At 42.8% G+C, this 25,808-nt stretch overlaps 1 protein-coding gene across 1 annotated transcript in view; it reads right to left on the bottom strand.

Annotated features, from left to right (window-relative positions):
• Window positions 1-25,808, bottom strand: part of cftr (CF transmembrane conductance regulator) — a 176,538-nt gene that overhangs the window by 109,245 nt on the left and 41,485 nt on the right. Inside the window, exon 3 of the mRNA XM_078416674.1 lies at window positions 5,098-5,209. Coding sequence (XP_078272800.1) covers window positions 5,098-5,209 — 112 coding nt within the window. The remainder of the gene's footprint in view (window positions 1-5,097; window positions 5,210-25,808) is intronic.

Genomic DNA, 25,808 nt, shown 5'->3' on the forward strand with positions numbered 1-25,808 from the left:
TATTTAATGGATCAATGGTGCGTTATTGTCATGTGTGCACTGCACAGTGAAATCGTTTTTTGCATAGATCACACATGCACAAGTTACCATATTTTAGCACCATTTACAAACAGTCCAAAGTCCGGTCCACGCGCGTGATGTACTGGAGTGGCTCCCGATCTAGTTAAGGCCCGGAGGAGTTGTATTTGATTATGTGGCAACTATCAACATATCACATGTGCCAGATTTTTAAAAAGCTAAGTTTTTAACTGTTTGTATTTAAAAACACATTCCCAGTTTGGCTCTAATATTCATCTTTTCCAAATGAGATCTTTTTTCTTAGATGTTTTTGGATACGAGTCGCACTCAAGAGAAGATCAAGACATCGTATCTCCTTGGATTACAAACACAAATTCGCCTATCTATTTTTAAAGTACTTTTCAAGCCAGTAATAATGTTTCAGAGTATCCATCATTGACTGGACACAGTATATATTCCATTAGTTTAATTATGGATTGCGTTAGGGGGATTGTTGAATGAAATTTAAGAATTGCAGCAAGTTTGTGCATGGTGTATGGATTACTATAGAAAATAGATGTTAACGTACACAGAATTCAGCTTCTGCACTATTCTCAAGGCAGAACGGTCATGTAACCTGGGGATTGTCTGCACAATGGAGTTTGCATCAGAATACATCAGCAGACCTGCTGCCTCCAATCAGGCTTGAGTTGAACCTGCTTGCTCGGGTCTAAGCTGAGACCGCAAGGATGTTTGGGATTTGACAGGGTGGTGATTGAGAATGGGAAAGTGGGAGAGAGCATTTTCCATGGTTCTGCAATCTTATTATGCAGCACACAAATCATGAGAGGAATGGATCGGGTAGATGCACAGAGTCTCTTCCCCAGAGTAGGTGAATCGAGGACCAGAGGACATGTTTAAGGTGAAAGGGGAAAAGATTTAATAGGAATTTGAGGGGTACCTTTTTCACACAAAGGGTGGTGGGTGTATGGAACAAGCTGCCAGAGGAGGTAGTTGAGGCTGGGACTATCCCAACATTTAAGAAACAGTTAAACAGGTACATGGATAGGACAGGTTTGGAGGGATATGGACCAGACGCGGGCAGGTGTAGCTGGAATATGTTGGCCGGTGTGGACAAGTTGGTCCGAAGGGCATGTTTCCACACTATATCACTCTATGATTCTTATGACTAATATTTCATAAGTGGCTTATTAATGTTTTCTACAGATTAATTGTCTATCTAAGAACCCAGAATACTACTGGCATTTTCAACCTTCTTTCCCATCTATTAAGCTTTACATATCAGTGCATTCACCTGACCTCCCTCCTTCACTTTGTTAAATAAATTAGCCTTTATAGTACATCTTTATTCAATGCTGCTTTTCCCAAAATATATCCCTTATAGTTTATTTAGGAAGGAACTGCATATGCTGGTTCATATCGAAGATAGAGATAAATTGCCAGAGTAACTCAGTGGGTCAGGCAGCATTTCTGGACAAAAGGAGTAGGTGTCGTTTCGGGTCAGAACCGTTCTTCAGACTGAAAGTAGAGGTGGGGGGAGGGGGGATGGGTGGGGGGAGAGGAAATAAACTGGAGCCAAGGAAAGACTGGAACAAATCAGGGCCAGCAACAGAAGACCTCAGGAAGGGAGGAGCCCACAATGGCTCATTGTTGGCGGGGGAAGCTCTGATAACAAGAGGGTTACAAGGATGTGACCAGTGGAACAGATAGGATGACCAGGGTGGGGGTAGAGGGAATGCAGGAATCACTTGAAATTAAACAAATCAATGTTCATACCACTGGATTGTAAGCTGCCCAAGTGAAATTCAAGAGAGAGCTGGATAGAGCTCTTAAGAATAGCGGAGTCAGGGGGTATGGGGAGAAGGCGGGAACGGGGTACTGATTGAGAATGATCAGCCATGATCACATTGAATGGCGGTGCTGGCTCGAAGGGCCAAATGGCCTCCTCCTGCACCTATTGTCTATTGAAATATGAGGTGCTGTTCCACCAATTTGCGATGGGCTTTACACTGACAGTCGAGGAGGCCCAGGTCAGTGTGGGAATGGGAAGGGCAGTTTGGCAACCGGGAGATTGCTTAGGCCACGGCGGACTGAGAGTAAGTGTTCAGCGAAACCATCTGTGGTTGGTCTCGCTGATATATAGGAGCCCGCACCACCAACAACGGACGGAGTAGACGAGGTTTTTTGGAGGTGCAAGTAAACCTCTGCCTCACCTGACAGGACCGTTGGGGTCCCTGGATGGAGTCCTGGGAGAAGCTATAAGGTATATTTTACTTTGCAAAACACTGCATGTAACCTTTCCACGTCCTCCTGTGATCTAAAATATTCTTCGCCACAGTCGGCAATGTACCACTCCGTTCCTTGTAGCTCCATTTTACTGCTCCATTGCAAAATGTCCCCACAGTGCCCAAGCCAAGCATGACGCCAAGTTATACTAATCTCCCCTGCCTGCGCGTCATCCATATCTCTCAATGGCCTGCAATTCCATGTGCCTATCCATGAGCGTGTTATGTGCCAGTATCAATTCATCTTCACTATGTGTGTAACGCGACTAAACCTCATTTGCTCGCTGACACAGTGTTAAGGGAACTTCCTAGAGCTCTGTTGTAGAGGGTCTTTCTCTTCCTCCCCTGCCTGTTGTCGGAGTCTTCTAAAGCTGCAGAGAAAATTGGAGTACCTACATGCCCATGTTCTGACATCTCCCCTGCCAAGCTGCCAAGGTGTAGTTTGGCTCTTAGCAGTTCTTCCTGCCACAGAACACCTCCTTTGTGAATGGTCCAGCTGGCTTTAATCAGTATTGGTAAATATAACCTGCTTCTGGCCATTCATAAAATTAAACCCAGCAATTACTCGTTAAGGCAATGTACTGTGGTTTGGACTGTAATTATGACAAGAATGTTGTAGTACTAATTTGATAGCTGTCTGAACCTTTTTCAAATAATATGTTGCAGTCGCAGAACCTGCTTTCGAGAAATGGCCAATTTAGACTACAACCATGTTATTTTGTATAACAGTTGTCTATTTTAGCAACAATTAAATCTATTTTTTGTCATCACAGTCCTTAGCTCTGTCTCTCCTCAAACTTTTGTTCATGCACTTCACTAAGAGGAATCAAAATGCAGATTATTTTCAAAATGAAGAGAGACTGCAAATCGGTGAAGTTCAGGAAGATCGAACTTCATGGATCATGAAAAGCAAGCAGGCAGCTCCAACAAATAGTTAAGAAGGCATATGACATTGTGGCCTTTATGCAATGAGGTTGGGGGCTAACCACAAGGACGTTGGTAAGGCCACACCTGAAAAACTGTGCCCAGTTTTGATCCCCTTCACTAAAAAAAGATATGATAGCATTGAAGGCAGTCCAAAGGATGTTCGCCAGGCTAATCCCTGGGATGGGAAAGTTGGTCTATGAAGAATAGTCAGACTGAATCCACATTGCCTTTTACCCGGAGAAGAGGAATCAAGAACCAGAGGACGTAAATTTAAGGTGAGAGAGGAAAAAACTCAATCGGAACCTGAGGGGCAACTTTTTCACAGGCCAGGTTGGGCCGAAGGGCCTGTTTCCATGCTGTTTGACTCTATGACTCTAAGAGAGACTAGATAGTTTGGTTTACTATCCCTTGGAAGAAAGAAGTTGACTTCCTTGAAACATTCTAAGGAGGCTTGACAGGGTAGATGTTGAAATGTTCTAATTAGCGGGCAAAATACAAACAAGGGGACATAATGAAAAAATAAGGAGCCAGTCATTTAAAACAGAGATGTGTAGAAAAGTCCTCTCTCAGAGGGTGGTGAACCTCTAGAATTCTCTGCCCTGATGGTGATGTAGGCTGGATTATTGGATATGTTAAATGATTCATTAAACAAAGTAATGGTCATTGTGGAACTGGTCCCGAACAGGAGTTGAGGCCAGCACAGATCAGTTTTGATCCTAATCAGGGCCGGATTAAGCTAGTGCAGGGCCCATAGCATATGTTATAAAGGGGCCTTAAATACGGGACAAGATGCCGTCACAGTCCGCGCCCCACGTGACCTCACCCAGCCAGCGGCCATGTGCTCCCGCTCCACCAATGACGGCCGCCCGGGCCAGGAGGCGGGTTGCAACCTCCGTTAAGCGAACACACTCGGCCCCGCTCCCCTAACACACTCGGCCCCGCTCCCCGAACACACTCAGCCCCGCTCCCCGAACACACTCGGCCCGAACACACTTGCCCCAACACACTCGGCCCCGCTCCCCGAACACACTCGGCCCCGCTCCCCGAACTCCGTTAACGTTAATGAGCTCCATTAGCCTACACTGTCCGGGCCTACAGTGTCAGGACCTACACTGTCCGGGCCTACAGTGTCAGGGCCTACAGGGGCCCCTGGGCCTAATACGGGACAAGGGCGGTCCCGTAACGGGACAAACAAATTTTGCCCCAAATACGGGATGTCCCGGCCAATATTCGACATTTGGCAACCGTGGGTGCTCCCCCCACCCCACAGTCTACCCTTCCCCGGTCTCTCACCTCTGTGCTGCTGCCACTGTCTGCCTCTGCCTTGCTGCCGGTCTCTGTCCCTCTGGGTGTGTGTGGGGGAGTGAGGGTCTGTGTCTCGGGGTTGGCGGTTGGGCGGTGATGCGCCGGCTGCTCATTGGTCCGCGCAGCCCTGCCAACACATTCAAACCATGGTGGTTGGGGAGTAGCGCACATAACACAGCGCCCCCCAGTGGGATGCCGATTTAGGGCATTTAGCGCGGGGCCCTCGAAAGAGTGGGGCCCATAGCAAATGCTACTTTTGCCACTATGTTAATCCGGCCCTGATCGTAATGAATGGCAGAGCAGGTTTGAGGTACTTGATAATCTGTTCATGTTCCTGTTTTCTGGTGTTATTGTTCTTGCGTTCTGCTATGGGGGTTCAACCAGAAGCTATATGTACAGATACGACAGGCTGGCTAGCTTACTCTATTAATACAATCACGCTTTAATTGCTAAGATAACTCAAACGATTTACATAAAATCGCAAAATACATTTGCTCTAATACCAAAATATTTAACACTTCATTGGGTCACTTAATAGAAACTGTATTGAACAAAATCTCACCACAAAATACAGCAGAATTCCATAAGATAAAAATCTCCAGAAGAAGCATCGGCGAAGAGCATTGACAAGTTTGGGGTTTTTCTTTGATGTTGCTAACTCTCGGTCCCATTCTCTGCAAGCGAACAAAGACAAGACGATTAGTCACATGTAAATGTCCTTAAAGGAACAGTGGAGATCTCAGGAATACTTTGTTCCACATCAGCATAGCCAAGGAGATTTGGCAAAGGTAGCCAATTAGATAAAGAAAAATGCAGGAGGAGATAATGGAGATGTAACTTTGGCAAACATTATAAGTGAATGAAAGTTCACATTCCAACTGAGCCACATTTTTGGCAGACTACCCCCCACCCCCCCCAAACCATATATCACTCTGTTGGGGTTTAATTATTTAAAAGGTCATGTTCCATGCTGAGTTACAATACGGCCAAGAGTCTCAGGAGCACCAGCATAAATAACAACCAAACCAACGTGGGTGGAATTTTCCCAGCCCCTTTTTGGAAGGAGAAATGAGAACAAACCAAAACCCAGATGATTGGAAAATGTAAGGTTGTTTACTACGGGAACATTGTCTCCATTAAAGGCATGCACTTCTTTTTAATGTCAGAAGTTATTGATATTTTAAGGAAGAAATTCAACTTTCCTTACAAGTGGAAAATGGGTAGTAATATGTTGTACTATCAGTGTACATAGATCAAACGTGGACGCAAATATTCAGAGGGGAGAACCAAAGAAGCCCATATATCTTTCCAATGACCATAGTTGAACTTGCTTATCATAGAAACATAGAAAATAGGTGCAGGAGGAGGCCATTAGGCCCATCGAGCCAGCACCGCCATTCATTGTGATCATGGCTGATCATCCACAATCAGTAACCCGTGCCCAACTTCTCCCCATATCCCTTGATTCCACTAGCCCCTAGAGCTCCGCAAATTCATAACTCTCTGGGTGAAAAGGTTCCTTCTCACCTCAGTTTTATATGGCCTCCCCTTTATTCTAAGACTGTGGCCCCTGGTTCTGGACTCCCCCAACATTGGGAACATTTTTCCTGCATCTAGCATGTCCAGTCCTTTTATAATTTTGTATGTCTCTATAAGGTCCCCTCTCATCCTTCTAAACTCCAGCGAATAAAAGCCTAGTCTTTTCAATCTTTCCTCATATGACAGTCCCGCCATCCCAGGGATCAATCTCGTGAACCTACGCTGCACTGCCTCAATTACAAGGATGTCCTTCCTCAAATTAGGTGACCAAAACTGTACACAATACTCCAGATGTGGTCTCACCAGGGCCCTGTACAACTGCAGAAGAACCTCTTTACTCCTATACTGAAATCTTTTTGTTATGAAGGCCAACATGCCGTTAGCTTTCTTCACTGCCTGCTGTACCTGCATGTTTACTTTCAACTGCCCTGTTTCATTGGATATAATTGAACTTACAAACCAACAAGTTATAATTAAGATTAATATGCTACAGATGGTTTAATGCATCTTGTGATGTTATTATTATGTTATGTTGCAACATTTCACTTTTAACTATGTTTAATGACCTTTAAGACCATGTTCAGTATCTGAGGTATGGTTGTGGAGAAGGCTGGAGATGTCATACCAAACCTAATTAATCGTCAAGTCAACATTAATCAGAAATTTAGAATTGCATAAGTAGTAATGCTCAATATGCACTTGCGCTTCATTTGTTAATTCAGTGATGGTCGTGCCACATTACAGGTTCTCCAATGTGGAGGTGTGTCACAGGATTGTGGATTCAATAAACAAAAGTACTCTTGTTACGTAAGGGTGGTAAGGAGGTATGAATAACTTATGAAATATTAAACGTTGCAGTGAAAGGCAGCAAAAGGGGAAAAAACTCTAGAGCTGAACTTTTTTCTCCACGCCAGTAATGCAGAACAACAATCAGCATCAGCAAGATAATTATATCTCCAAACCGTGCTATTATTCTGATGGTAGCTCGCCCCACAAAACGGTTTGATCTGCTGAAGGGAAGCACTGTAGGTCGTGTGGAAAAACCCACCCTTCTGCCAAAATTTGTCATTCGGCAAACTCTGAGTCAGAAATCTCCAAAGAATGTAACGAGTACTGAAGCCATGCAAAGATCAACAATACACTGGTTTGTTATTCACCAGACTGCTCAGAGCTCTCAGCCAGGGGTGGAAGCGAACATTTACAACTTGTACAGCTAGCAAACGATGTGAAAAGCCTTCAGCGATCTTCCTTTCAATCCTTCTCCAACTCAGTGATGAGGTGATGGGATATTCCCTCATAAAAGCACCACATCTTTGACGTTTTAGAGGGACTTTTTCATTGGAAAAGTCGTTCAAATTCAAAAGTGTCAACACAACACTTCTGAATCTTGAGCGACTGTGATACGTTTTTGAGCTTCAGCACAGCAACAACCATTGTCACTGCAGTGTTCACAAATGCAAACCCTTCAAATATCTTCACCTCACAAAGAAAAGATAATAGAACAGCATAAGACTTATGTGAGCATGAACCCAATGCCCTAAACACTGAAAATTAGTAAACTGGCCATAACAGTGCTTTTGCACTGTGTCTAACAGAAAACCAGTAACAAAAATAAAAACAATTCATGGAAACTACATTCTCTTGTGAAATCGTATGTATACTATGAGATTTACACAACATTGGTGATGAACTCACAATTACACCTACCCTGTATGTTGTGCTGTGAGATGTTAACATCACTAATGAAGGATATGGCAGATTTTGCTTACAAAGTCAATCAAACCATTGTGAAAACAAAACAATGGATGATATAAAAGATGTGGTTCCCAGGAATAGATCATAGATTGAATGCAGTATCAATAAACGTCATTAAGCAGTTATGATGACAAATCTAAGGGAAGAAATAATATAAGTCAGAATTAACCAAAAGGTCATGGGTTGATGTTGAAACTGGTTTTGCAGATTGTACTCTGGTCATCATTTGCACATAAAGTTGAATGATGAGACCAAATTCTCCATGGTAGAAATTGTCATCTCTATGTATGTTAAAGATACCACCTCAGAATTTAATTGGGTCTCTCCAGTGTGTTATGTTGTCCAGTCAGCATGGACAACAGGCCATTGGTCAGCAGTAATAATGTCAGGGACATCTGCCAACAACTTCACATCACAAAATCCCACCTGATTTTCCATCTGCCATTAGTGAATAGGAGCAGCATGGTGGTATAGCGGTAGAGCTACTGCCTTACAGCGCCAGAGACCCGGGTTCTGTCCTGACTACAGGTGCTTCTCTGTAAGGAGTTTGTACGTTCTTCCCATGACCTGCGGGGGGTTTCTCAGAGATCTTCGGTTTCCTCCCACACTCCAAAGACGTGAAGGTTTGTTGGTTAATTGGCTTGATGTAAATGTAAATTGTCCCTAGTATGTGTAGGATCATGTTAATGTGTGGGGATCGCTGGTCGGCGCGGACTCGGTGGGCCGAAGGGCCTGTTTCCGTGCGGTATCTCTAAACTAAAACTAGAGAAAGATATGAAAAGTAAAGTTGCCGTCACTATTTACGCCACAGAGAAATTACAGACTGCATCCTTTCTACAAAACCACACAGCAATCCCATATCCAATATTGCCAGCTGCATTCTTTTCTGCTTAACTTATGTAAAAACACCTTCCAGGGATACCCAATGAGATAGGTAATCAACATCTTTGTGAACATGACAAAACCAAAAGAAAAACAATGCAGAGAAACATGACGTTCAGATTGTGCCATTATATTTTGGGGCATACAAACAATAACAAACAGTGCAAGAAAATAACTGCAGATGCTGGTACAAATCGAAGGTATTTGTTTCACAAAATCCTGGAGTAACTCAGCAGGTCAGGCAGCATCTCAGGAGAGAAGGAATGGGTGACGTTTCGGGTGACGTCACTTCAAGGGTCTCGACTCGAAAAGTTCCTTCTCTCCTGAGATGCTGCCTGACCTGCTGAGTTACTCCAGCATTTTGTGAAATAATAACAAACATTTTCATAAGATCTTGAAGGGTCTCGACCCGAAACGTCACCCATTCCTTCTCTCCTGAGATGCTGCCTGACCTGCTGAGTTACTCCAGCATTTTGTGAAACAACAACAAACATCTTCATAAGATCTTGAAGGGTCTCGACCCAAAACGTCACCCATTCCTTCTCTCCTGAGATGCTGCCTGACCTGCTGAGTTACTCCAGCATTTTGTGAAACAATAACAAACATCTTCATAAGACATGTAACAAATGAAAAAGCATCAGAAAATCTATTCATTGACTACTTCCACAGAGCTTTAGCAGAGAGAATGCCATGGATTCACACTCCTTGAGGAAGGAGATCCCTCCTCTTTATGGTCTCAAATGGGCAACCAATAGATACTCCCTTGGCAGAAACATCCTTTTAGGAACCTCCATGTCTCGTATGTTCAGAATCTTACATGTTTCAATCCGATCACCTCTCATTCTTTTAAACTCCAATGAGACCACCCCAGCCCCCTCAAACTTGACACCCTCATGTCCATAATCAACCCAGTGAACCTCTTTTGCACTGACTTTGCACTCATCCTTAAATATGGAAACCAAAACAACATGCTGTATTCCCAGCCTGGTCTCATAAGCACCCTTGTGTGGAATCTCAGCTGTATGAAAACGCCCTTTCATTTTCATTCTGTGCCCCAGCAATATGCCACCCCATTAGTTGGTAGCTGTAATCTAAAGGCGACTTATTTATCCCAACACTCTTTCCCGTTACTGAGCTACTCTCCTATTCACGCCCATCCCTTTGTGCTATTAGCTATTGCATGAACCTTTTCAAATGCCTTCCTGAAGTCAAAAAGATGGTGTCAATTGTCCTTTATTTCATCATTTGTTACATCCTCAAAGAACTCTAGCAAGTTTGTCAAACATGATTTTCATTTCATAAAACCATGTTGACTTTGCTTGATGGCCTTATGATTTTCAATACGTATTGAGGGGGTTTTTTCCTCCTTAATGATGGATTCTAAAAAATTCTCAATTATAGATTAGAGATACAGCATTGGAACAGGCCATTCGGCCCACCCTGTCCACGCCAACCATCGATCCCCCGTTCACACTAGTTCTATGCATCCTACTTTCTTATCTATTCCCTTCACACTAGGGGCAATTTACAGAGGCCAAATAACCGATGAGACCCATATCTTTGGGAAGTGAAAGGAAACCAGATCGCCCAGAAGAAACCCACTTGTTGACAGGGAGAACGTTCAAACTCTGCATGAGGTCAGGATCACATCCAGGTTTCTGGCCCTGAGTGGCAGCAGGTGTAATCTCTACAGTAGTTGTGCCTCATGGTGCCAGCCACATGAGGTTCATTTTCCTATAACTTTCAGCTTTCTTTCTTCTGCGTAGTACCACTAGTTTAGTTGAGTTTAGTTGAGTTTAGAGATAGCCCTTCAGCCCACACCAGCCAACGACCACCTGTGCACAAGTTCTATGTCATCCCAGGATTTGGCATGTACTTGATTTCTAACTGAACAATTGTTCCCACTAGACAACCTTCCTGTTATTAGTCCCACATGCTAAGAGGATATTGAAATTTTTAAAGAGTAAGATAAAATTTAAACAAGAATTAATTGTGATTTCAATGTGAAATAAGCCACAACTTTACTGACACTAGCCCACCATCCATTCTGCCTGTGTTCCCCATTCCATCAAACTTAACCAAATTGAAAATGCTGATTCTGCAGACCTAGCCAGTCCTGGACCCATAGAGCAAGTGCTTAAACAGTGGCTCTGTCTTGAACGATATAAATGAGCAATATAAATGGAACAGAGCACGCCCCATCAATTACAATCTTTCGTAACTTTTTGGCACCAGGCAAAGTCCTAAAACCAGCATTGTTGGCTACAAAGCTAACAAGATTTTTCAATGTTTCAACCTTGAGAAGCACTTTCAGTACTTTTTATTAAAAAAATAAACGTAGAAGTCATCGTAAAAATAATTTTAAAACTTAAAAATTGCAACACAAAAACGATACTCAACAATTTTAAATAAGTAAAAGCATTAAAAAATAGCCAATAATTTAAGAATTTAAGATTTTAAGGCCATTTTTATACATTTTGGTTTCACCATGTAGAAATTACAGCTGTGTTTATACAGAGTCCTTTGGCAACTTTTACTGATAAATTTTATCAACATGAGGACCAAAGTTGTGCCAATTAAAGTAAAAGAAGCCATTATGAGACTGAGAAACAAGCATAAAACTGTTAAGTGACATCAGTCAAACCTTAGACTTACCAAAATCAACTGTTTGGAACATCATTAAGAAGAAACAGAGCACTGTTGAGCTTACTAATCGCAAAGGGACTGGCAGGCCAAGAAGACCTCAACAGCTGATGATAGTAGAATTCTCTCTATATTTAAAAAAAATCCCAAACACCTGTCCAACAGATCAGAAAAACTCTTCAGGTGTCAGGTGTGGATTTGTCAATGACCACTGTCCGCTTTCATGAACAGAAATACAGAGGCCACACTGCAAGATGCAAACCACTGGTTAGCTGCAAAAATAGGATGGCCAGGTTACAGAGAAGTACTTAAAAAAGCAACCACAGTTCTGGAAATAGGGCTTGTGGACAGATGAGATGAAGATTAACTTCTATCAGAGTGATGGTAAGAGCAAAGTATGGAGGAGAGAAGGAACTGCCCAAGATCCAAAGCGTACCACCTCATCTGTGAAACACGGTGGTGGGGGTGTTATGGCCTGGGCAAGTATGGCTGCTGAAGGTACTGGCTCACTTAGCTTCATTGATGATACAACTGCTGATGGTAGTAGCATAATGAATTCTGAAGTGTATAGACACATCCTATCTGCCCAAGTTCAAACAAATGCCTCAAAACTCATTGGCCGGCGGTTCATTCTGCAGCAAGACAATGATCCCAAACATACTGCTAAAGCAACAAAGGAGTTTTTCAAAGCTAAAAAATGGTCAATTCTTGAGTGGCCAAGTCAATCACACGATCTGAACCCAATTGAACATGCCTTTTTTATATGCTGAAGAGAAAGCTGAAGGGGACTAGCCCCCAAAACAAGCATAAGCTAAAGATGGCTGCAATACAAGCCTGGCCGAGCATCACCAGAGAAGACACCCAGCAACTGGTGATGTCCATGAATCGCAGATTTCAAGCAGTCATTGCATGCAAAGGATATGCAACAAAATACTAAACATGACTACTTTCATTTACATGACATTGCTGTGTCCCAAACATTATGGTGCCCTGAAATTGGGGGACTATGTATAAACACAGCTGTAATTTCTACATGGTAAAACCAAAATGTACAAAAAATGGCCTTTATTAAAATCTGACAATGTGCACTTTAACCACATGTGATTTTCTTTCTATTCCAAATCTCAAATTGTGGAGTACAGAGGCAAATAAATAACTGAATGGGTCTTTGTCCCAAACATTATGGAGGGCACTGTAGCTGACGGAGTTAACTTGTTGTTATGAAGAATTGTAATACTTCCTCCAACTTTAATCTGAGAGGTTCTGTACTCAGCTATCACTTCACTTATCCATTAACTTTATTGTACCAGTCTCTGTTTCGTGTCTTGCTCAATTCAATTCTTCATTTTCAATATAAAGCTATTTGCTAAACTGGGCAAGTGCATGTGTGCAATAAACCTTTCTCAGACTTAAAAAGACATCCAATTATTTTTTACATAGAAACATAGGTGCAGGAGGAGGCCATTCGGCCCTTCAAGCCAGCACCGCCATTCATTGTGATCATGGCTGATCATCCACAATCAATAACCCGTGCCTGCCTTCTTCCCATATCCCTTGATTCCACTAGCCCCTAGAGCTCTATCTAACTTTAAATCAGGTTAAATCCTGGTCATTTATATTTCTTGGCTCATGTATGGTAATGCAGTGTATTAGAATAGGATAAGCTGTGAATTTTATTTATATGAAAATCAGAAATTCTGTTCCACTTTTCACAGATGCTGCCTGTCCTACTGAGCATTAGGATTTCTGCTGTTGTCATGGCAAATTACTTATTTATGTCTATTCATAGAGTCATAGAGTGATACAGGATGGAAACAGGCCCTTCGACCCAACTTGCCCACATGTCCCAGCTACACTAGTCTCACCTGACAGCGTTTGGTCCATATCCCTCCAAACCTGTCCTATCCATGTACCTGTTTAACTGTTACTTAACCGTTGGGATAGTCCCAGCCTCAACCACCTCCTCTGGCAGCTTGTTCCATACACCCACCACTCTTTGCATGAAAGACATTGGACAGCACTGTGCAATCACCACTGTGTGTGTCCCAGCTATCTAATCAAGTAATTTAAAACTAAATTTCACTATGACTAGTTCCAATGGATCTTGAGGGAAGTAAGTTACTGCCACGTGGTGATTGTGTGTTAATAAGTCTTTTGGAAGTTTCTTTCGGAGTTTCGTTTGTCATTCAATGTGAATGTTCAGCACGAGATATTTATTTATTGCTTTACTTTTTATGTATTTTAAATTTATTTATGCATATTTTCAAAAATTATATGTTCTCCAAATGTTCCAACCTGCTGATTCATTCTCCACTGACCAATTTTTAATAGAAATCAGTTAAGACATCCACTGAAACAATTTGTGGAAACTACCTCCCAACTAAAGACTTTTGTATCACACATTACTCATTGTGTGAATTTTTGTCCACCTCGATCACAACGTAGCCTACCATCAGAATACAATAAAATATATATTTATAACTTCAAATAAAAGAGTTTCGTTTAGTTTAGTTTAGAGATACAGCATGGAAACAGGCCCTTCTGCCCATCGAGCCTACGACGACCAGCAATCTCTGCACATTTTCACCATCCTACATATGGTGACATTTTAGGATGTCAATCCACATTTATCCACATTATACTGCATCTGCCATGCATCTGCCCACTCACTCAACCTATCCAAGTCACCCTGCAGCCTCATAGCATCCTCATCGCAGCTCACAGTGCCACCCAGCTTTGTGTCATCCGCAAACTTGGAGATGTCACATATAATTCCCTCGTCTAAGTCGTTAATATATATTGTAAATAACTGGGGTCCCAGCACCGAGCCTTGCGGCACCACATTAGTCACTGCCTGCCATTCTGAAAAGGAACCGTTAATTCCTACTTTTTGCTTCCTGCCTGCCAACCAGTTCTCTATCCATGTCAATACCCTACCCCAAAACTATATGTTCTAATTTTGCACACTAATCTCTTGAGTGGGACCTTGTCAAAGGCTTTTTGAAAGTCCAGTTACACCACATCCACTAGCTCTCCCTTATCTATTCTACTTGTTACATCCTCAAATAATCCCAGAAGATTAGCCAGGCATGATTTCCCTTTGATAAATCCATGCTGACTTTGACTGATCCACCTTAGATAGCTGAGCAGGACCTATACATCAGGAGGTGTAGATCGAGAGCAAGCAAGATTATGGGGGACCCCTGCCACGGACTGTTCCAGCTGCTACGGTCAGACAAACGCCTCCGCTGTCACGCTGTGAAAACGGAGAGGATGAGACGGAGTTTATTCCCACAGGCCATCAGGACTGTTAACTATTATAACTCCAGGGACTAAATTTTGTCTTCTCTGTATTAACTTTATTTATATGCTGTAACTGTAATTCTTTTTTTGCACAATCCGCAGGCATTGCCACTTTCATTTCACTGCACATCGCTATACTGCACTTACTATTGAGGGTGTGCAGCGTAGGTTTACTTGGTTAATTCCCGGAATGGCGGGACTGCCATATGTTGAAAGACTGGAGCGACTAGGTTTGTATACACTGGAATTTAGAAGGATGAGAGGGGTTCTTATCGAAACATATAAGATTATTAAGGGGTTGGACATGTTAGAGGCAGGAAACATGTTCCCAATGATGGGGGAGTCCAGAACCAGGGGCCACAGTTTAAGAATAAGGGGTAGGCCATTTAGAACAGAGATGAGGAAAAACTTTTTTAGTCAGAGAGTTGTGAATCTGTGAAATTCTCTGCCTCAGAGGGCAGTGGAGGCCAATTCTCTGAATACATTCAAGAGAGAGCTAGATAGAGCTCTTAAGGATAGCGGAGTCAGGGGGTATGGGGAGAAAGCAGGAACGGGGTACTGATTGAGAATGATCAGCCATGATCACATTGAATGGCGGTGCTGGCTCGAAGGGCCGAATGGCCTACTCCTGCACCTGTTGTCTATTGTCTATTGTATGTGTATGTGACAAATAAACTTGACTTGACTTGACTTGACTTATCCTTTCACTGCTTTCCAAATGCGCTGCTATAACATCTTTAACAGTCGACTCAAGCATCTTCCCCACTACCAATGTAAGGCTAACTGGTCTATAATTCCCCTTTTTCTCTCTCCCTCCTTTCTTAAAAGGTAGGGTTACATTGTTCTTGTCTTTATGTTTGCCTCCATGAGCTCGATGTTGTGCCGTCAAATGTTTCATGACGTGTGACTGATTGAATATGGCCCCTTTCTGCCCATGCAGAGTAATAATTTAAAATCTCCACTTGGTGGCACAATAGTGCTGTTCTAGATTAATGGCGGATACTTGCCAGCAAAGCAGTAAAGAAATGAAAGTGTCTCCTTGACACCTGCCCAGAACAGATGGAAAAGTAAAGGACAATGAATGACGGGCGAATATGGAATACAATGGTGTCTAAAGATGTCAACGTTCCATGCAGATGACAGAGAGAAACAGAGAACCAGAGGTATGGGGAGATAGACACAAAATGCTGGAGTAACTCAGCAGGACAGGCAGCATCTCTGGGGAGAAGGAATGGGTGACGTTTCTGCTCGAGACCGTTCTTCAGAAAGAGAGTCAGGGAAGAAGGAAACGAGAGATATGGAAGGGTAAGGTGTGAAAACGACTGGTCAAAGGGGACGAAGATCAAGGAAACTGTAGAATAGATCATTGTTAGCTGGGGGGGGTGACAACAAGGCAGATAAAGTAAAATTTAATCAGGAGGACAGTCAGTCAAATGGCATGGAGCTGAGGCAGCCTCTCTGCCCCACCGTTGCAGCCTCTCTGCCCCACCGTTGCAGCCTCTCTGCCCCACCGTTGCAGCCTCTCTGCCCCACCGTTGCAGCCTCTCTGCCCCACCGTTGCAGCCTCTCTGCCCCACCGTTGCAGCCTCTCTGCCCCACCGTTGCAGCCTCTCTGCCCCACCGTTGCAGCCTCTCTGCCCCACCGTTGCAGCCTCTCTGCCCCACCGTTGCAGCCATTGTTCACATCTGGTCCCTCCTTCCCTCTCCTTTCTCCTGCAATGACCCAGCAATGAACAATCTGTATCTTCTTTTCAAACTTATACTTCCCTTCCCTCTTTCTCTTCTTGCCTCGCTCCATTTTTGTTCCCTAAATATCTCAAAATATAGTCAAGAGAAGAAAGATTCAAGTTTGAAATGGGAAGATTTAAAGTACAGAAAATTGGTTGCACAACTTTGTTCCTGAAGATAAATTTGCCATGCGTTTAAGCTGGCCTGGCCTTTGCTGTAATGTTGTGACACACCTTAAAGGTGCAAGTTCTGAAAAATGGAAGCTGCAAGAAATCACAGGTGTCATAAAATGTTAGATTTTTCACATCTGGATTCTGAAGGACTTAATCTCAAATCCAGTGGTGGCTTTCCTGATCATGTCTTCCCTGAATCTGTGCAAGTGAGTGAGCAAAGCAACATTCAGTTATACTAATCATAGGCAAAATGATTCCCTTTGTGATTTATTTTCGCAGACACAAATCAATAAACCTTTGATAACACTCCTTTTTGCCGATACAGTTAAATTGCCTGTAAAATATTACTTTTATCTATTACTTTGCCAAAATTATGTATATTTTGGCTGTAAACCAATATGGTATCCTTTAAGTTCATGATGACTACAATGGAAATAAAGGTTTAATTACTGTTTTAAGTCAAGGTTAAAACAGTATCTCAATACTTTAATCAAGGTATTGATTCAGTCTTATTGCCCGCAATTAAAGCTATTCAAAATTCAACAGGATACCTATATAGTATCTGTCCAAACTGGTAATGAAAGTGCACAATCTTAACTAATGTGATTGTGGAACACATTACTAACCATCCGCTGGTCATTGCCACTGCCATCCAGAAATACCAGCAAACAAGGTTGTGCTGTGGGAACCCACCCATGGAAGACGGAACCCAGGACCACCAAACAAGACCATGCTGAAGACGTTGATGGAAGACGCATATGTAGAGACAACAGAGGAGCTGGCAAGCTGTATGGAGGACAGAGATGTGTGGGGCGTCCATCACTGTGCCCGTCGCAAACCAGCACCACCTCGTCGCTAATGTTTTCAACAATTTTAATTAATTAATTAATCACCCTAGGTCTGGGAGATCTGTCACGGCTGTTTAGGGTAATTAGAGCATTTACACACATTTGTCCTCTCTAGGGAAGTTACAAATGGAATGCTTATTGATGGTTTCATGGCAATTAATTATCAATAAATTAATCCAAAGTGACTGATCCCTCAGCGCCATTTACCAAGAGGATGAGAATGTGCAAGATTTGGTTAGCAAGTTTGCAGACGACGCTAAAATAGGTGGCAACATAGACAGTGAACAGGGTTATGAAAATCTACAGCCTGATGGCAATGGCAAACGTGTAGGAAGGAACTACAAATGCGGTTTACACTGAATATGGACACAAAATGCTGGAGTAACTCAGCGGGCCAGACAGCTTCTCTGGAGAGAAGGAATAGGTAATGTTTTGGGTCGAGATCCTTCTTCAGACCCTAATGTTGTTCAATTCAGATAAGTGTGAGGTGTGTAGGAAGAAACTGCAGATGCTGGTTTAAACCGAAGGTAGACACAAAAAGCTGGAGTAACTCAGCGGGACAGGCAGCATCTCGGGTCGAGACCCTTCTTCAGACTGAAGAAGGTTCTCAACCCGAAACGTCACCCGTTCCTTCTCTCCAGAGATGCTGCCTGTCCCGCTGAGTTACTCCAGCTTTTGTGTTTATCTTAAGTGTGAGGTGTTGAATTTTGGGAAGTCAGATCCGCATAGGACTTTCAGAGTGATCAGTAGGGCCCTGGGGAGTGTTGTATAATAGAGGGATCTAGTACAAGCATGTAGTTCCAATTAGAATGGCATTACAGACGGACAAGGTGGCTGAGTAGGATATTTGCCATGCTGACCTTCATCTGTCAGGATGCTGAGTTGAGATATTATGATGCAGTTGTACAAGATGTTCGTGAGGCTTACACTTGGAGAATTGTGTATAATTTCTGTTATTTGCAATAGAAAGAATGCATCAAAGATTGACAAGAACGTTGCCAGAACTCAAGTTCCTGAGTTACACGGACTGGTTCGGCAGCCTGGGATTTTATTCCTTGGAATGTAGGAGATTGAGGATTAATTTTACGGAGATATATAAAATCAGGAGGAGCATCGATAAAGTAAATGCAAACAGTCTTTTCCCAGGGAAGGGGAATTAAAAACTAGAGGGCATAAATTTAAGGTGAGAGGGAAAGTATTTAAAAGAGACCTGAAGGGAAGTTTCTTCGTACAGAGGATGGTGCAGATGTGGAACGAGTTGCCACTTAAAGTAGTTGAGGCAGGTAAAATATCAGCATTTGAAAGACATTTGGACAGGTGTGTAGAGAGGAAAGATTTAGAGGGATGTTGGGCTAAACGTAGGTGAATGGAACTTGTTGAGATGAGCATCCTGGTTGGCATGTATGAGTTGGGTGGAAAGGTCTCTTTCCATGCTAGATTATTCTACGATACTAAGATTTCTTCCATAACTATACTGTTTTATAAGTATAAACTTAAAATAGTCAAGATTTTAAAGCATCGTTATAAATAGTCATGACTTCTAATCCTGCTCCTTCTCATCCATTAGCAAAATGATCACTTAGAAACATAGAAAATAGGTGCAGGACGAGGCCACTTGGCCCTTTGAGCCACCACCGCCATTCATTGTGATCATAGCTGATCATCCACAATCAGTAACCCGTGCCTGCCTTCTCCCCATATCCCTTGACTCCACTAGCCCCTAGAGCTCTATCTAACTCTCTTTTAAATTCATCCAGTGAATTGGCCTCCACTGCTTTCTGTGAGAGTTCCACATAATTCACAACACTCTGGGTGAAAAAGTTTCTTCTCACCTCAGTTTTAAATGACCTCCCCTTTATTCTTAGACTGTGCCCCCCGGTTCTGGACTCCCCCAACTTTGGGAACATTTTTCCTGCATCTAACTTGTCCAGTCCTTTTATAATTTTATACGTCTCTATAAGATCCCCTCTCATCCTTCTAAACTCCAGTGAATACAAGCCCAGTCTTTCCAATCTTTCCTCATATGACAGTCCCGCCATCCCAGGGATTAACCTCGTGAACCTACGCTGCACTGCCTCAATTACAAGGATGTCCTTCCTCAAATTAGGAGACCAAAACTGCACACAATACTCCAGATGTGATCTCACCAGGGCAGACCTCTTTGCTCCGATACTCAAATCCTCTCGTTATGATGGCCAACATGCCATTAGCTTTCTTCACTGCCTGCTGTACCTGCATGCTTACTTTCAGTGACTGGTGTACAAAGCCACCAAGGTCTCGTTGCATTTCCCCTTTACCAAACCTGACAACATTGTGATAATAATCTACCTCCTAGTTTTTGCTGCCAAAGTTAATAACCTCACATTTATTTACATTATACTGCATCTGCCATGCATCTGCCCACTCACTCAACCTGTCCAAGTCACCCTGCAACCTCTCAACATCCTCTTCGCAGTTCACACTGCCACCCAGCTTTGTGTCATCTGCAAACTTGCTAATGCTACTTCTAATTCCATCATCCAAATCATTAATATATATTGTAAATTGTTGCGGCCCCAGCACCGAGCCTTGCGGCACTCCACTCGCCACTGCCTGCCATTCTAAAAAAGACCCGTTTATTCCTACTCTTTGCTTCCTGTTTGCCAACCAATTCTCTATCCATGTCAATGCCCTACCCCCAATACCATGTGCTCTAATTTTGCCCACTAATCTCCTGTGTGGGACCTTATCAAAGGCTTTCCGAAAGTCTAGATACACTACATCCACTGGCTCTCCTTCATCCATTTTACTTGTCACATCCTCAAAAAATTCCAGAAGATTAGTCAAGCAGGATTTCCCCTTCATAAATCGATGTTGACTTGGACCAATCCTTTTACTGCTATCCAAATGTGCCATTATTACCTCTTTAATAATTGACTCCAGCATCTTCCCCACCACCGATGTCAGGCTAACTGGTCTATAATTCCTTGTTTTCTCTCTCGCTCCTTTCTTGAAAAGTGAGATGACATTAGCTACCCTCCAATCCACAGGATTATTTTATTTATGTGACTTTCTAGGAAAAATATGACACAGAAGCAATTGATAAAATCATTAATCAATTTTCTCCAAAAAAAGGATAGAATCATAGAAACATAGGGTCATAAAGCATGGAAACAGGCCCTTCGGCCCAACTTGCCAACACTGTCCTATCTACACTAGTCCCAACATGTCAATATACAATAGACAATAGACAATAGGTGCAGGAGTAGACCATTCGGCCCTTCGAGCCAGCACCGCCATTCAATGTGATCATGGCTGATCATTCTCAATCAGTACCCCGTTCCTGCTTTCTCCCCATACTCCCTGACTCCGCTATCCTTAAGAGCTCTATCTAGCTCTCCCTTGAATGTATTCAGAGAATTGGCCTCCACTGCCCTCTGAGGCAGAGAATTCCACAGATTCACAACTCTCTGACTGAAAAAGTTTTTCCTCATCTCTGTTCTAAATGGCCCACCCCTTATTCTTAAACTGTGGCCCCTGGTTCTAGACTCTCCTAACATTGGGAACATGTTTCCTGCCTCTAATGTGTCCAACCCCTTAATAATCATATACGTTTCGATAAGATCCCCTCTCATCCTTCTAAATTCCAGTGTATGTCCTACCTACACTCGTCCCAGTTGCCTAAATCTCTAATATACATGTACCTGTCTAAATGTTTGTTATATGTTACGATAGTAACTGCCTCAACTACCTCCTTTGGCAGCTCGTTCCATACACCCACCACCCTCTGTGTGAAAAAGTTACCCCTCAGGTTCCTACTAAATTTTTTCCCCCTCACCTTAAACCTATGTCCTCTGGTTCTCGAATCCCCTTCTCTTGTTAGAAGACTCTGTGCGTCTACCCGATCTATTCCTCTCATGATTTTGTACACCTCTATAAAATCCTGAGCTCCAAGGAATAGAGTCCTAGCCTGCTGAATCTCTCCTGATAGCTCAGTAGAGTCCTAGCCTGCTGAATCTCTCCCGATAGCTCAGGCTCGTCCTGGCAAAATCTTTGTGAATCTTCTCTGCACCTTTTTCAGCTTGACAACATCTTTCCTACAACATGGTGCCTAGAACTGAACACAATACTCTAACTAGCATTTTGTGAATAAATCGATTTGTACCAGCATCTGCAGTTATTTTCTTATATTACAATACTCTAACTGCCCTAAAAGATCTTCCCCTATTACTTACAATGATGTCTTCAAACAAAATCCTAAAAAACTGGGATTATCAATATAGAGGATGGTAAACATTCTCTCATTTCAACAGTTCCAAATCTGAATGATGAAATGAAAGCAAGCTCTCCCTGCTAATTGTTATAAAAAACCCAGAGATATTTTACTACAGTAAAGATGCGTTACAAATATAACCTGCCATAGGTATTACTGTAATAATTCTAAGGATTTGGTTGCCACAACCGAGTTTCTTGTGGTTCAGGTGTTTTCATAACAAATACAATATGACATAGAATCACAATATGGAGTCCATGGGAATTGACAAGATTAGTCCATTTTAAAAAAACGAAGAAAAATGCATAATCATCATAATAATCATAATCATAATCTATTAGCCAAGTATGTTTTGCAACATACAAGGAATTTGGTTTGCCATACAGTCATACCAAAAAAGCAACAAGACACACAACTACATAAAAATTAACATGTACATCCACCACAGCGGCTCCTCCACATTCCCCAATGTGATGGACGGTGATAAAGTCTTATCTTCTTTCCTCCCGCGGTCGTCGGGGGGTCTAAGCTACCGCATCGGGACGGTCGAAACTCCTGCGACTCGAAGTTCCCGAGGTCAGTCCCAAACCAGGGACGGCGAGCTCCACAACGTCAAAGTCCGCAGCTCCCGCGGGTTGGAGCACCATAGTCCAACCCCTGGCAAAGGGATCACCCGCTCTAAGATGGTAAAGTCCGCAGGCTCTGCGGTTTTGGAGCTCGAGAAGTCCCAAACAAGTGGCCACCAACTCCACGTGCAGACGGAGACACGACACGGAAAAAGTCGCATCTCCGTCGAGGAGATTTAAAAAGTTTCCCCCCCACCCCCCACAAATACAAAACTAAAGATAAACTAAAACATACATTTTAAAACAAACTAAAAACACAAAGAATGAAAATGACGAAGACAGACCGTTGTCGATAACAGCATAGAAATCACTTTCTCACTGAAAATTTGCCATCGAGGGTGAAATCTATCCTGAATAACCTACTACACTGGATGGTGAATACACAGAGTTTCATGCACCAGAACTAACAGCATAACATTGAGCAAAAGTAATATGTGTGAGAGGTAGCACAGGAGCTATCAAAGAGTAAAATAATTTTAAAAGGTCAATTCAAGCACTTGCCAGGATCTATTAAACACCATGTCAACACTACAAAGTTCATAAAGGATTCATATTCTGCTGCCACCGGGAAGCATTGATCACCAGCTGAATGTGTCAAGATTCTGGATGTGTACTGCGGATAGACAATAGACAATAGACAATAGGTGCAGGAGGAAGCCATTCGGCCCTTCGAGCCAGCACCGCCATTCAATGTGATCATGGCTGATCATTCTCAATCAGTACCCCGTTCCTGCCTTCTCCCCATACCCCCTGACTCCGCTATCCTTAAGAGCTCTATACTTTTGTCACAACCATAATGAAAGGGCCAGGAAAGTGCATGAAACTTCAAGTATATACTATTGATGAAAAAAGTCAATAAATTAAAACAAAATAATTAAATAAATTAAAACTGAACAAAGTCAATAATTTGCTATTACAAACCAAGTCAATCAAATGCTTGTGCCTGAAATATGGTAAGTTTTTAAGTACTATAGAAAAAGTGAACAACTTGCTCTGCATCTTAATCAGACTAATATTAAATCAATAATGAGGACTCACCAAAATTGACGGAACCCAAATAAAATGGGGAAGAAACTAAAGACAAAAACAGCTGTTAGAGCTGCTGCCTCACAGTGCCAGAGTTCCACTGTGTGATCTTGACCTTGGGTTCTATCTGGGTGGAGTTTGAACATTCTCCCTGTGACCCTGTGGTCATAGAAACATAGAAAATAGGTGCAGGAGTAGGCCATTCGGCCCTTCGAGCCTGCACCGCCATTCAATATGATCATGGCTGATCATCCAGCTCAGTAACCTGTACCTGCCTTCTCTCCAAACCCCCTGATCCCTTTAGCCACAAGGGCCACATCTAACTCCCTCTTAAATATAGCCAATGAACTGGCCTCAACTACCTTCCGTGGCAGAGAATTCCACAGACTCACCACTCTCTGTGTGAAGAAATGTTTTCTCATCTCGGTCCTAAAAGACTTCCCCCTTATCCTTAAGCTGTGACCCCTGGTTCTGGACTTCCCCAACATCGGGAACAATCTTCCCGCATCTAGCCTCTCCAACCCCTTAAGAATTTTATATGTTTCAATAAGATCCTCCCTCAGTCTTCTAAATTCCAATGAGTATAAGCCTAGTCTATCTAGTCTTTCTTCGTATGAAAGTCCTGCCATCCCAGGGATCAATCTGGTGAATCTTCTCTGTACTCCCTCTAAGGCTAGAATATCTTTCCTCAGATTAGGAGACCAAAACTGTACACAATACTCCAGGTGCCGTCTCACCAAGGCCCTGTACAACTGCAGCAGAACCTCCCTGCTCCTATACTCAAAGTCATCCTCTAGGTGCTCTGGTTTCCTCCGACATCCTAAAGACGTGCGGGTTTGTAGGTTAATTGTCCTCTGTAAAGTGCCCCAAGTGTGTCAGGAGTGGATGAGAAAGCGGGATAATATGGATCTTGTGTGAAAGGGCGATCAATGGTTGCCACGGACATGGTGGGCCAAAGGTCTGTTTCCATTCTCTATCTCTAAACTAAACTAAACTAAACTAAAACCATTTACTTCCATTCCAACATTTTTAAGTGCATGACTAAAAATATGAAGATATCCTTCCCTCCGCTAAAGTTCTCGATTTGGAAACCATTAACTTCTTTAGATTGGAACATTACATGGTACTATCTAAGAGGAGTACGAAATCTAGACATTTATTGACGTGTTATCAGGAAATTATCAGCGTTAATAATTAAAAATCGAATCACTAGACACTGACCGATTGAGAGTAAATACAAATCGGTAATAAATAGTTCACATCTGACGAAAAATGCTTTTGAAAAGATGACAAAATGATATGGGCGAATGTTTGGAGATATAACAGATATGGGTTTTCAGAACATTTCTTTCAAAAGAGATTGTTACCTAAACATGAAGTTCATGAAAACGAAGACACATTGTTGACGAACTCAGGAAATGAGCTGACAGTAGGTTAGAGAATAGGGCTCTATACCTGTTGCTGTGCAAAGAGATGGTGTCTCCCCGCCCGATTCCCTTTGATTGCCGTAGGGGTATTGTCGCTGACAAATTGTACCCCAAATTGGGGTATTGTAGCTGAGGAAAATCCAGCTGATGAATTTTACACTGATATCCCTCTTCATGCTTCCTCGCAGATCTTATAGGATGTGGTTGCACTGGAGATGATGGACCAGAGAGAAAATTCACCAGGATGACCAGGAAGATTCACCTGGGTTGCTGGACTTTAGATATCGGGAGTGATTGGATCGGCCAGGCCTGATTTCCCTCAGAGATGGAGTCATAAAGTTGAGCCACACAGAAAAGGACCCTACAGCCAACGCATCCATGCCGACCGTTTTGGCCATCTACATTCATTTAATTTGCCCGCTTTAGGTCTCTGTCCTTCTGTGCCTGCCCTATTTGAGTGCCTGTTTAAATGCCTCTGAAGTTTATCTAACTCCCCCCAATCACCCCCACACATCCCTGCCTCAGTGAATTGCACTCTCTGCTAAAATAAACTTTCTGCCCTCAAATTCCCTTTAAAACATCTTCCCCTCACTTCAAACCTCTGCACTCTTGCTAATATTCTCTTACTATTGCAATAATTCCTTGGTTGTGTGTTCTTCATGCCAAACTGGATCACCTTTGATATTTTTTAGTTTAGTTTAGTTTAGTTTAGAGATACAGCGTGGAAACAGGCCCTTCGGCCCACCAAGTCCGCACCAACCAGCGATCCCCGCATATTAACACTATCTTACACACACTCGGTACAATTTTATATTTATACCAAGCCAGTTAACCTACAAACCTGTACGTCTTGGGAGTGTGGGAGAAAACTGAAGATCTCGGAGAAAACTCACGTGGTCAGAGAAGAACGTATAAACTCCGTACAGACAGCACCGGTAGTCAGGTTCGAACCCAGGTCTCTGGCTCTGTAAGGCAGTAGCTCTATTGCTACGCCACCGTGCCACCGTAACTCTTGCTACAATGAATCATCCATGCTGTTGGGACATTGCTGGGAACTGGCAGCACCTAGCC

The sequence above is a fragment of the Rhinoraja longicauda genome, chromosome 20 (genome assembly GCF_053455715.1).
Source record: "Rhinoraja longicauda isolate Sanriku21f chromosome 20, sRhiLon1.1, whole genome shotgun sequence".
Taxonomy (NCBI): domain Eukaryota; kingdom Metazoa; phylum Chordata; class Chondrichthyes; order Rajiformes; family Arhynchobatidae; genus Rhinoraja; species Rhinoraja longicauda.